Genomic DNA, 13,927 nt, shown 5'->3' with positions numbered 1-13,927 from the left:
CACACAAGCAGGGATGTTTTCTCCCCCATGCCAAAGTGCAACATCTGAAGTGTTGCGGCTGCTTATGCAGTGAACTGTGGAAGGCTGGGCTCTTGACTGCCAAAATTATTTTGGTCAGACTGCACACAGTAGTAAACAATGGTGAGTCTCTACACAGTATGCTGAGCTTAACTGGCTGGCTACTTTGTGGCTCAGTCTGTTGTGTGAACTAAGTCACTGGTTTTGGTTCTGTAAATCAACCCAAGCATTGGGATTTGTATTAACACACATACAAGTAGTCCTCAATTTATGACCATTTGTTTAGTGACTGGTTACAACAGCACTGTAAAAGTGACTTCAAATCATTTTTCACACTTAAGACCATTACAACACCCCTATGGTTGTGAGTGGGAGGACTAGCTGTACTTAGTGAAGAATGGATGTTCCTGAACAGAACTGACCAGTACATCTGACAATAGCATAATACATTATATTGGGCAGCTAATTTTTTAAATTAATTTTTTAAAAATCAATTTTATGGTATTAACTTTCTATTAGTTACATTAGTGCTTAATAAACATCGTGTTGTCAGGGTATATAATTTTCTTAACAATACAGATGCCATTTTTACTCTTCCTCCTTTTTTTCCAACCATTGGTAGAATAAATTCCATGTTTGATAATATTCTGTGTCTTTCTGTTTAATTTTCAATGTAAGTCTGTCTATTTCTGCACAGTCTAATATATTCTTATCTCTTCATCTTTCCAGTATTGTGCGAAAATAATACTCGCTGCTGGATGTTCCTGAACAGAGCTGATTGGTACACCTGACAATATCATAATATATTACATCAGGCAGCTAAGATTTTTACATGATTGATACAAACAGAATATTGCTTAGCTTCAAAGCAGCATAGCAAATTGATTAGAATTTTAAGAGAATATAATGAGGGCTCTTCCCACTACAATTGATACCAATGACATATAATTTCAATGATATTTTGATTGCCAAATCTGGGAATAACTGCTCCAGTTTAGCTTGTGTACAGTACAGGGATGGGGGCATATGGATGAATACTAGAGTATTCAGAATTTTATATAAGACTTCATTTATATTCATTAGAACATTAGCTTTTGGAAACAGAAATGAATGTATTAATATATGCTAATTAGATGCAGCCACGTAAGTATGGAACAAAGTCCTTTGAAATTGTTACAGCATTCAGCAGTTCCTCATGTTTGGTTTTGTATGTCGTAATACTGATCCTGCCAGACTTTTACACCAATCATCTGTTGGAATATTACAAAACCACAAAATATGTACTCCATGTTTGATTTTGGTCAGACAAAGCCACCTAAAAGTTTGTAAGAGAATGTATCAGCAACGTTGTTCATAATATAACTGTAGTTATATGAATTTATTTATTTATTTATTTTATTAGATTTTTATACCGTCCTTCTCCCATAGGACTCAGAGCGGTGAACAGCCAAGAATAAAAACATCACATACAAAATTTTAAATTTTAAAAAAGAATTAAACAAAATATTGGCCTAATAAGTTTAAAACACCCCAATTAAAATCCACTTACAATTAAAAATATACCATTATTATGATATAATAATCTTATAACATTATAGTTATATATTTTATTTATATTTATACTTCATAATTAACTTCATGTATTCATAATTAAAATTGTGAATTTATAATGTTTTACTTTTTTGTATTTTTACTTGCTGTTAATATTTCTTATTTGAGGGTTTCATGATTGTTGCTTGTCTCTATAGGTATTTTAATATATAGTACCATGGGTGTTTAAAATGTTTTGCGCTATTATATACCATGTAAGCCACCAAGGGTTGACAGATATATAACAGGTGAGTGCATATTATTTCTAACAGCAGAAAAAATATCAAATTAAATCAGCTTGTAATATTGCAAGCAATATATTCAGTATTCTTAGAATGCATAGTTAAACAAGTCTTTTCATTAAAAAATTGTTCCTTGTGATATACATCCAGAAACAGAAAGCAAGAGATTTTATGTTCACATTAAAACAATGATATTTTAAATTGAGTTTGCTGAATTACTACAATGTGATAAATAGGAAAAAAAGACAAAACCTCCATTCTTGGAGCTACTAAAACAACTGATATACAGGTAGTCCTTACAACCACAATTGAGCCCAAGATTCTTGTTGCTAAGCATTTATTAAGTGAATTTTGCCCCATTTAAACAAACTTTCTTGCCACAGTTGTTAAGTGAAAAACTGCAGTAGTTAAATTAGTAACAGTTTTGTTAAGTGAATCTGGCTCCCCCATTGACTTTGCTTATCAGAAGGTTGTGAAAGGGGATCACATGATCCCAGGAACACGGTGACAGTCATAAATATGAATCAGTTCCCAAGTGTTTGAATTTTGATCACATCAGCATGGGAATGCTGTAAAGGTATGAAAAACGGTCATAAGTCACTTTTTTTCAATGCTGTTGTAACTTTGAATGGTCACTAAATGAACTGTTGTAAGTTGAGGACTACCTGTACAACATAATACCTTTCCTGAATGGTTCAGTTTTTAAGCAAGCAAGAATTAAGAGTCAGTGAAGGTATCTTAGTTGCTTTAGCCTAGGAGTGGCAAGTGGCAAGAAAAGCAGCTTCTGTTATTTACAATTCTGTAGAGATTGATGTGCAATTATTTGTTAACATGAAAGAAAATGTTAAGGGAAAGAGAAATATGTTGCTCTGCTTTTGGTACTAAGGTTTGGCTACTAAATTACGTTATTCATTTAAGTATCTTGTAGGTAATGAATACTATTGTATTTGCATTATTTGCCTTGATTTGAAAATTTAAGTATCTGTAGATGTAAGTCCAGCAAGGCTGTATACATCTAGCCCCACATCATGAGAAAGGCGGGGCTAGAGGAATCAAAAGTTGGAGTTAAGATTGCCGGGAGAAATATCAACTACCTCAGATATGCAGATAATACCACTCTAATGGCAGAAAGCGAAGAGGAACTTAAGAGCCTCTTGATGCGGGTGAAGAAGGAGAGTGCAAAAGTTGGCTTGAAACTCATTAAGAAAACTAAGATCATGGCATCCAGCCCTCTCAATTCCTGGCAAATAGATGGGGAAGAAATGGAGGTAGTGACAGATTTTATTTTCCTGGGCTCCAAGATCACCGTAGATGGGGACTGCAGCCAAGAAATTAAAAGACGCTCGCTCCTGGGGAGGAAAGCTATGGCAAATCTAGACAGCATATTAAAAAGCAGAGACATCACCCTGCCAAAAAAAGTGCATAGTCAAGGCTATGGTTTTTCCAGTTGTAAAGTATGGCTGTGAAAGTTGGACCATAAGAAAGGCTGAGCGCCAAAGAATTGAGGCCTTTGAACTATAGTGCTGGAGAAGACTCCTGCAAGTCCCTTGGACTGCAAGGTGATCAAACTGGTCAGTACTAGAGGAGATCAACCCTGACTGCTCTTTAGATCCTGAAGATGAAACTCAAATACTTTGGCTACCTAATGAGAAGGAAGGACTCACTGGAGAAATGCCTAATGCTGGGAAAGACTGAGGGCAAAAGAAGGGGACGACAGAGAATGAGGTGGCTGGATGGAGTCACTGAAGCAGTAGGCGTGAGCTTAAATGGACTCCAGAGGATGGTAGAGGACAGGAAGGCCTGGAGGAACATTGTCCATGGGGTCACGATAGGTCGGACACGATTTCACAACTAACAATAACAAGATATAAGTAGTTGGATAAAAAATAATGCAAACAAATTTAATGCCAGTAAGTTTTAAAAGTCAAAAAAGATTGGTGAATTTTTCTGTTGGCTAGAGGTTGGCCTTCAAATAAGCTTGCTTCAGCCATTTTGGCTGGAATTGGAGATTTTTTCCATTTGTCGTGTCATTGTGCAATCTCAAAGTTACTTTTAAAGAGAAGGAAAACTTGAGAAATTTTGCTCAACACAGGCAAGGCTTCTAGGTAGGTAGAAATAACAAGATCAATCACATATATGGCATTGCATAAAAGATCAAAATCTCTTTCCTAATATATTCTGTTCATACTGTGCTCAAATTCCTTTTTTAGGACAAGATAATACTTTTAACTTGGTTCATAAATCAGTTTACATAAAAATGTGATTTGCTTCTTGTGGATTACCATGTTGCATGAACTCGAACAGCAGTTGTTTATTCATGTCTTAGTTTGTGAATCAAGAGCATTTAAAACACAAGGTTCAAGAAAGACCGAAAACAATGGCTTATTTTGAGCAGAGAACAAATTGAGGAAGGTTGTAGTTTTGATGCTCGTCTTTAGTTAAGCATTGAAATCCTACTTAGCACAGAAAGTGTAATTGTTGTTCTTTTTATGAAACGTTAACTTCTCTCAGTTAACCAGGGTATATAAAAATCGATTTTTAATTTTTTTTTAAAAATCAGATTTTTAAAATTTAAATCAGATTTTTTAAATTTAAATCAAATTTATTTTAATAAAATACTTTTGGAGTAAAAATCTTTCTAAAGATAGTTTTCTATTTAAGATACATTAATCAGTTAGTTTATTCAGCATGAAATGGAGCTGAATTATGTAGCACGAAACTATATTCTGCAATATTTACATTTTTTGTAACTCACTCAATGAATCCAAGCTCTGCAAACTGAGATAACATGCACTGCATTGATGCTTTCACACAATTTCACAGTAACCATGAGATAAATCATAAAACAAAGTTCAGGAATATTCCTTTATCTCATTGTTTTGCAAATCTATGTACTCTACAAACTGTATGATTGTTTGAAGAGAAATCCATCTGTACCACCAGACTCTCAAGTGTGAGGAGGAAGGGCAAGCAGCAAAAATGAAAGTGAAACCTTCTAAGCAGCTTATACATATATTAAAGGGCACTTGTCATTTCAGATCCATCATGGCAGCGCCTGTTAGCAGGCATCCACTCACCTGCTGCCTGCCACGTCCCTCACTTTGTGTCACTGCCGCATCACCAGCCATCCCATTAAAGTGAATGGAACTGTCGATGAGACAACAGCGGGTCAGGAGGAGCCGCTGCCAGACAGAGATGACAATTGCTCTTTAAAAATTATGATTTAAATCAAGTTGGTTTAAATTAAGCCTTTTTACTAGTGATTTAAATCGTGATTTAGACTTGATTTAAATCAAATACACCCTGCAGTTAACGTCAACACAGTATTTTTTTACCTGTGAATTATGCAAAATTGATCCCTTAATCTTTGCAAAATCACTAAAGCATACCACAAAACTAAAATCAATTTTAGTGGATAGCTTAAAGTTTACTTAAATCTAGGTAGTCAAAAATAATTGTACTGAAAACTAATTAAAAACACTTCTAAAGTACAGAAATACAGGCTTCATGAGGATGTATATTGTTTATTTACTGTCAGTAATTTACTTTACACAAGGCAGTAGTAATGGCTTGAACACTTGCAAATTATGTACAGAGAGCAATGAACTACTAAATGAAGGTTTCATCTTTTAGTAATCAAACCATTTTAAATGATACATTTGAAGACTTTCTTTAGAAATAATTTATTGCCAACCATGGACAAAAAGGAGTGGGGCAAATTTACAAAGTAGTAGATTCTCTTCTTCCCTAGAAAATTACAGAAGATACACATATTTCAAAAGTATAGTCATAAAACATATCCCTCATTTATCCAAAAGTAATACAAATCATGGTTTCATTAAAGATTCTGTGGGGTCATTACAAAATATGTTTTACAAACAACTTTATAATACATAACCTGTTGCTGCTGTTGAAGAAAGTGAAAGCAGTTTTAAATAATTGGCAATCATCTGCTTTCAAGTATAAGATAAACAAAACTGCCAAGGACACTATTGCAGTGCTGTATATTTTAACCTGATTTTAAAATAAGACTTAAGTTGCGGTACCATTGATCAGAAGTTCTTAATTGCTTTTTGATCAGATGACCATAATACACACACAACCCAACAACTTAAGAAGAAATTTGTTATTGTTATCTCAATTTAAATTTATCCTTTAAAATAGGGCCAGGCAATATATGGTTGTCTAATGTTGAACGTTAGTTTTTAGCAATGCAATCTGACATAACCAGTTAGGAAGGATAACTGCGGTTGCAGTTCAGCAACATTTGTAGAAATACAATGAATGTCCAGTTCTATTCAAAACTGAGTCAAATTTAACTTGAGAGAAAAGCTTCTGCCAGACTGTGGTCACAGAGCATCAGGACGATCCTTCCGACGTTTTTGTTTTGTCAATAAGCTATATTCGAACTATTCTTTGGCATTACCAGTACAGGAAATTGGGAATGAGGCAAAGCTCCGTTCTATCCTGTATTTTTACCTATTTCACAGTGAGAAAATAGAAGATTTCTCAAGCCTTGAGAAATGATTTTCTGTATTGAGTTTCTGCAAAATAAGGCACAAGGCTAAATACTGTGTTTATTTAAAAAATGACCTGGTTAAAATTTAAAGAAATTATGCAAGAACTTAAATAACTCTGCTTTAAATTTTAAAATACTGAATTTTATGAAAATCTAAAATACAAAAAGGTCAATTGTTTTAAAGTCAAAAGTAATCTAGATACTTTTTAAAAAGGCCTCATGAATTTGAGAAACTATAACACCAAATAAAAATAATTTTTAAAAACATTTATAAAAATGTTTCTATGAAGGCCTCTGGCAAGAAAGAATTGTACTTGAGAAAACTAAACCACTCGTTAGCAAGATTTTTTTAACTCCTGTTTTATTTTAGACTATAGAACACATTAAAATTATATTTAAAAATACCAGATACCCCAAAGGAGACATTAAAGTCCGTACCCAACAAGGTTTAGAGTCCATAGTAATAAAAGAGGAAAAAGAAAGAAAAAAGAACCCAGCAATGAACTAGAGCCAGGGGTGTCAAACTCAATTGCATTGAGGGACGCATCAGGGTTGTGTTTGACCTGGGGGGGGGGGCAGGGGACGTGGCCAGTTTGACGTCACTCCTGCCAACGCCTGTGATAGCCTGATACTAGCGAAAACAGGCTCCCGAGCTCCATTTTTACTAGCAGAAGGTTGCAGGAGGCTGTGGCCTCCGAAAATGGAGCTTGGGAGCCAGTTTTTGCTGGCAGAAGCACTGTGCACCGGTCCTTTGCTGTTTCCAGGGCGGCCCCATGGGCCAGATCTAAGTACCTTGCAGGCTGGATCTGGCTCCTGGGCCTTGAGTTTGACATCCCTGAACTAGAGGATCCTCAGGTTTGTAAGCTGGTAATTTAACCATTGCAACCGTGACTCAATCTCTCTCAGCAAAGATTTTGTTACAGTATTTCAGTTATCCAAAATTGGCACAACAGTTTATCCTTCCAATAATTCTTTTTTAAAAAATCAAAAACAAGTCCACAATAAATTGAGGGGAGAAATGCCTGGGAAAAGTACTACTTGGCTATCTCTGGATTACTTTTCCTACCAATTTTGCCACTCTCAAATTCTGTACATATGACTGATGGGGACCGAAGCAGATCTGTGGAAGAAGGGAAAAACCACCCTATCATTAAAATCATAGTCCCTTACAGCTACTTAAAATACATATAAGGCCATATACATGAAATATATTGGGATTTATAATGATCACTTATGTTAATGTGTTCCACAGGTGATTTAATTTGATTTCCAGAATGAAACATTACCTTAATAAATTTCCTCAGTGTCCTCTAAAAGTTATTTTCCTGGAGTACAAAAGAAAACCACAGGTGTCAAAATTTCTGCATCACATTACTGTCAGACTGGATGAGCGTGGCCTGTGCGTGACGCATCCGGCCCGCAGGCCACCAGTTTGACATTCCTGCTCTGAACAATACTCGTGTCAGCAGAGTTGTAAAATTGATACTTCATTTTGTATGTAGAGTTTCATTTCAACTTCTGATGGATTTAACTGCTAGATAGAAGTACTTTTTTTTAAAAAAAAGTCTAGGTTTAAAGGGTCTTGCAAAATACCATTCACTTCCCTCTTTTTAACAGTGCTGGTAGTATTCTAAAATACCAGTATAGAAAAAATGGCATTCCTTCATTTTGTTTCACCCTAGAATCCTGAAGGTTCTGATTATGTTGGCTTTGTACTCTAGCAAAAATGCAATGATCATTTATTTGCACTCTTCTCTGTTATGATTTTGAAGCTCTTTTCCTCCAACCAGCTAAACTGGTATTCACTGTAAGGCCACTATTAGTTTAAAAAAAAAAAAAAACCCAAGAGGCACTTTAGATTATAAGATACCGCATCAGTTAACCATTTACTGGTACTGGACTAGACCAATTACTGTTAAAGCATTCAATTGGCACAAAAACTTAATTATCCTAGTCTAACGAATGGCAAAAACGTATTTTTCAAAAATACAAAAACATTGATTTCCTTTTATAAAAACTACAGAATAGTTGGGTTCCTTTTAGAACAATGACTAAATTTGGCCCGTGTAACAAATGAAATAAAGAAGGGAAATTTTCTAATTGTTTTTGTTCTTAAGCAAAGCAAATATATTTTATTGCATTAAACATTAGAACCCAAGTGTCAATCCCTTTTGTAAATATCCTCTTTAAAGCTCTATAGTAAAACCTAGAATAAAATGTATAATTAAAGATATTCAGAATTACAGATGACACTGGCTTTTGACCAAAGCATCAACAAAGCTTATTATTTTTACTGATTATTTCATTGCAAAATTAAGTCTTCAACATGTGTAACTGAGCCATAAGGTCGAATATTTTTTTAATTTTTGCCCTTTTTAAGGTGTCATTTGTCTAATATTATTCATCTGCTTTACACTTTAATTCAATTTTAGGTTTTTTTAGCTAATATAATGGCCACTACTGTCAACTATAGCTGTATATACTCAGTGTGTTAGCTTTCTTTAATAAGCTACATTTGACATCTATAAACTGAATTACTGTTTGGGAAAAACAAATCTTGTGCTTGGCTTCCACCATTATCCAATTCACAATATCTTAGTAAATGAAAAAAGGAGTGTACTCAGACAATGGCTTATTCATGGCAACTGAGAAGGACTCTCAAAGCTGCAAGAAGCAGCTTTTTGGTTTAAGTTAGCTGAGGCCCAAATTGTAAAATCATGGGTTTTTGTCAAACTATATGATCTAGCAAAAACCAAACAAGACCAAGATGTATGATTCATTTTGACTGAAATAATTGGTGGCAATTTTTGTTTTTTTCTGGTACCATCTAAAAGCACTTTCTATTGGCATGGAAGCAGAAGTGCATTTGTAAACTTGAAATATAGGTTAATTATTTGACAAAGCAAAGCCATTTACCATATACAACAATTGATGGTGGTTGTCTAAATCAGAAAACTCTTCAATAGCGCTCTTAAAATCCAAACAGTTGAAAGAACTTTGCATGTTTCCAAATAATTTCTTTCAAGCACATATCTACAAGTTAATAGTTTAGGCTTTATAGTTGAAAAAGACAGAATAATTTAAAACCTGGAGTTAGCTTTAAAAAAAGTATTAAAAGTTAAAACTGATTCAAGATAATGAACAGGAAGAGATTTTGATTTTAAGAGAAATTGGCAATAAGAACAGCAGCAGCTTTTACCCACACATCATGAGGTCTGACAAGACCAGGTTTACTTTTTAAACTCCTGCTGTAAACTATTAACAGAAATCAGTCTTTTCAACATCACTGTAGCATGAGCTGCTTGAGATTGTCATGAAGGATGGTATCTTTGACATCACGGAATACCAGACGAATATTTTCTGTATTAATAGCAGTGGTGAAATGGTGGTATAAGGGCTTCTGTTGCTGGTCCCGGCGTTTGGTGCGAAAACAATCCACCAGGAATTTTTGGACATCTGTTAAGTTGTGAGGGTCTCCTTCAAACTCTTCGAAATAGTCTTTGATGCTCACTTTTTGCACTTTTTCCTCAAGCAAGTCTGTCTTGTTTAGAAAGAGAATGATGGACACATTGCTGAAAACCCGATTGTTGACTATAGTTTCAAAAATGTTCAAAGATTCTGTAAGACGATTTGTTAGCCGGTCTTCCATAAGTACCTGATCAAACTCACTTGATGAAACCAGGAATAGTATTGAAGTGACACTATCAAAGCACTCAAACCAACGTTTTCTTTCTGACCTCTGGCCACCTACATCAACCATCTTGAAGGGAACATTTTTAATTTCAAAATCGTACTCGTGTATTCCTTTTGTAGGTCTTCGTGCTAGCAGAATATCTTGCTGGGAGGGAAGATAATCCTGGGGGGAAATAATCTGAGTTGTTAATACAACTACTGAAAAATAAAATAAATGATCTTACATTTGAAAAGAGAAAAAACTTAAATTTTAAGTATCCACAGAATGATTATATCAAATGCAATATCAAAAGTTAGAATAGTGGTAAGAGTCAGCTTTTAGCAAACTAATAATGAAATTCCTTATTTTAGATTCCTGCTTTATTGAGGCAAGTTGCTACCCAGTAACGTAAGAATATAAAGCAATGTGTAACCTTACATAATGTCCATGAAAGCAAACATTTCATTGTTCCTTGACAAATGAGTAATCTACTTCAACCTCGTCACCTTAACATACTTTAATAAGGGTATTTGAGTGAGAAAAGCATTGTATACATAAATGGCATTTTTACATGCTAAACAATAACACAGAACCTATTGGAACCCTCATTTCCATGCTTTAGATTGGGTACCGGCAACCCGTGGTCTGGAGCCGCTCTTTGGGCCCTCTGCTGCAGCTTCCTGTCCCATCACTGGCTGGCCTCGCCCCGCCCTCCCAGTCACTCCTCACCTGGCCTGAGAAAGTAAGGGCGACGGCCATGGGTGGAAAAGTGGCCGGGTCTGATTCTCCAGCACCTCACTCTTGCTGGCGTTTTTTCCAGCCCTTGTTGGTGCTGGGCGTGCCTCGATTGCTTGGAGAGGCACGCAACCTGCTCTCTGCTCCAAGAGACTGGCCCAACCCGGCGGTGACCGACACTGGCCTCGCTAACAAGGGCTGGTGGGGTGGGAATGAGATCTGGGAGGAAGGGACGACAGAAAGGGGGATGGGCCTGCAGCACCCAGCTGTGGCTTTAAGAAGCTCAGGGCAGCGGGAAAAGGGGGATGGGGCCACCGAACCTTGCACACCCACTCCAGGGGTCAGGAAAGCCGGTGGGCCAAGCCAGTAAGCTCTCATTGGGGCTCTTTGCTACTCCTTCTTTTTGGAAATCTGGGTTGGCTGAGGAACGAGCACGAACTGCAGCGAAGGCTTCCTTTCAGGTGACCGTTCTCTCGCGACCCTATGGCCAGCTGTAGCAGGGCCAGGAGTGTGCACGAGTGGGGAGACCCTCAAGTGAGCCAGCGGGCTCAGCCAAAGCGCAGCAAAGGCGGGTGGCTGCTCGCTTGAGGGTCTCCCCGCTCATGAGCACACTCCTGGCCCCGGCCAGGGGGTGTGAGGAGAAGGAGGGTCGCCTGAAAGAAAATCTCCACTGCGGTTCGTGCTCGTTCCTCAGCCAACCCAGATTTCCAAAAATAAGGAAAAGGAGTAGTGAAGAGCCCCAATGAGAGCCTGCTGGGCTTTCCGAGAGATTGAGAGGAGACACAGAGATACACACACACACACACACACACACACACACACAGAGAGAGAGCGGGAGAGAGAGGAAGAGGGGAGACAGATACAGAGAGGGGGGAGAGAGACAGAGAGAGAGAGAGGGATAAAGGGAGAGAGAGATACGGGGGGGGGGAACAGATTCAGGGGGGGGGAGAGGTTTTGTGATTCCTGGTTCTCTGCCCTGTCTGGCTGGGTAGGTGTGGCTAAGGGGTCATGTGACTAGGAGTGAGTGACATCGAGTTGGCCATGCCTACCCAGGTTTTGTGGCTCCTGGTGGTTTTTTTTCCTGTGGGAAATTGGTCCAAATGGCTCTTTGAGTGTTTAAGGTTGCAAATCCCTGCTTTAGGCCTTTCTGCCACTGATAACTGATAAAGATAAACCATATTTTAGCTCCATAAGACGCACTCCCCCCCCCCTCGAAAGTGGGTGGAAATGTCTGTGTGTCGAAGCCGGTCCTCGGGGGAGAGCAGCTGGGCCGTGGCTTTTACAGTGCTGAATCCCGCCTCTTCTGTCTCTTCCACAGTGCAGGAGTCAATAGGCAGAGCTGGCATGTGAGAGGACATCTGTGGTCCTCTCAGGCTCCGCCTGATATGTTTTTTTTCTTGTTTTCCTTCTCTAAACCTAGATGCATCTTATGGTCAGATGTGTCTTATAGTGCGAAAAATACAGTAAATTTCTTAAGAGCATGTGTAATGTATCCAAAATGGGCAGGTATTATACCTAACTGGATACTACCTAAAATGAAACCATTAACCAAAGTCAATAATCTTTTTAAATTCCTAAGTTAGTAACTAGAAATAGATGGATGGGTTTCCACTAAACTATGAGAGGTGGGTCAAGAATTATAGTTCAAGTGGCTTTGGAACAATCAGCAAATAGTAGACAATATCAATACACAATATCAATGTTTGACACTGGATCTTAGAACATCATAGGGTCTACAACATTTAGTTTGCAATCAAATATTAATTAAATGTAATTATAGTTTGGAAATGATGCTACATCTTCTTATTTAAGACAAAATTCCTTATAGCATTTCATAGTAATACAAATACCAAATTTAGAAATAAAACTTACTGGATCTCCAAGTTTATCCAAATTGTCCAGAAAATATTTTATAGATTCTCCCTAAAGTGAAGGATAAATACAATTATTAATTATGCTCTGAAACAGACTTTTAAAGAACAATTTAATATAAGGTTTTTGTCCATGAAAGTTGCAACCAAATTCTTAGTACATTTTACAGATGAGTTAAATATTCATCTGTAAAATACACTGAGAATTTTGGTCTTTGACACACATTACAACCATTAAGCTGATGAATTATGCCGTTAAGTACATTTATTTTGAAGGTTACAAGCATTTATCCTTAATACTTGGGCTGTGGACAATGTACTGGTCCAAAGTATGTAAATTACCACCAGTTTATAAATCCTATTTAAAGAAAGATAAATAAGGAAAATTACTTAAGAGGGGTGGGGAGAGAGAAAGGTTTCTACATAATTGCTCGCAGAGGTTCCCCAAAACATTTTGCTTTCTGAACAAATTACAAAATGGTTGTTCCTACTCATTCATTCTGCAACATTTATGTTTAAAATTTTATTTAGCATTTGTAAGAGGGTAGTACCTTTGACTATTCTGGAAAACAACAGAATCGCTTCCATTGTGCAGGTCATTGTGCATCATCTAGTGATAACTCTCTTTCCCTATTATGCTCTTAGCATATTATATTTTAAGAGAAGTGTTGTTGGTCTATGGTTGCAAAAATCAGGAATCTGCTAGTATCTTCTCTCACTAATGAAGATTATTAAAAGTAATACTTTTTTGTAAGCTGCAACTTATTTGATCAGATGCAGAGTGGCTAGATTGATGTAAGATGTAAATTGGGGTGAGGTGGGAGGGAGAAAGGAAGAGACAAGTTGGTTATACAGATACAAGTTACCTGTGAGACAGATTACAAGTATTTTATCAATTAACATTTACATGGATCAAGTTATAAAGCAGAATGAAAACCGATCAGTTGATATACAACTTGTAGAAAGGAAACCAGGATGGAGATTAAACCCACAAAAAGAAAAGAAAAAAAGAAATAGGTCTCATAAAAATAGAAATTTCTAAATTAAGCAACAGTGAAGCCAGTTATTTTAAAAAATGAATGAATATGTGAAAAGATAGTGGAGGCGAAGTATTGGTTAATATTATCCTGAGGACAGTGACAGACCTCTGCAATGCCGTAATTTTGGGATGTGAAAAGAGCCTTAAACTGTTGGATTAGAATTATCTATTTTGGATTTCTTTCTTTTATCGATAAATATATTATAATTATCTTGAGCTATAAGGCAAGAGAGCTACGCT

At 36.7% G+C, this 13,927-nt stretch overlaps 1 protein-coding gene across 1 annotated transcript in view; it reads right to left on the bottom strand.

Annotated features, from left to right (window-relative positions):
* Positions 1 to 5,358: 5,358 nt before the first annotated feature.
* GNA13 (G protein subunit alpha 13) overlaps positions 5,359 to 13,927 on the bottom strand; it is a 45,857-nt gene continuing 37,288 nt past the window's right edge. The window contains exons 3-4 of the mRNA XM_034412674.3: positions 12,650 to 12,700; positions 5,359 to 10,225 (exon numbers count right to left, since the gene is read on the bottom strand). Coding sequence (XP_034268565.2) covers positions 9,653 to 10,225; positions 12,650 to 12,700 — 624 coding nt within the window. The 3' untranslated portion in view covers positions 5,359 to 9,652. The remainder of the gene's footprint in view (positions 10,226 to 12,649; positions 12,701 to 13,927) is intronic.

The sequence above is a fragment of the Pantherophis guttatus genome, chromosome 2 (genome assembly GCF_059756535.1).
Source record: "Pantherophis guttatus breed Tessera chromosome 2, ASM5975653v1, whole genome shotgun sequence".
Classification (NCBI taxonomy): domain Eukaryota; kingdom Metazoa; phylum Chordata; class Lepidosauria; order Squamata; family Colubridae; genus Pantherophis; species Pantherophis guttatus.
Note: the sequence above shows the minus strand (reverse complement) of the source record. Positions and strands in the feature narration are given on the sequence as shown.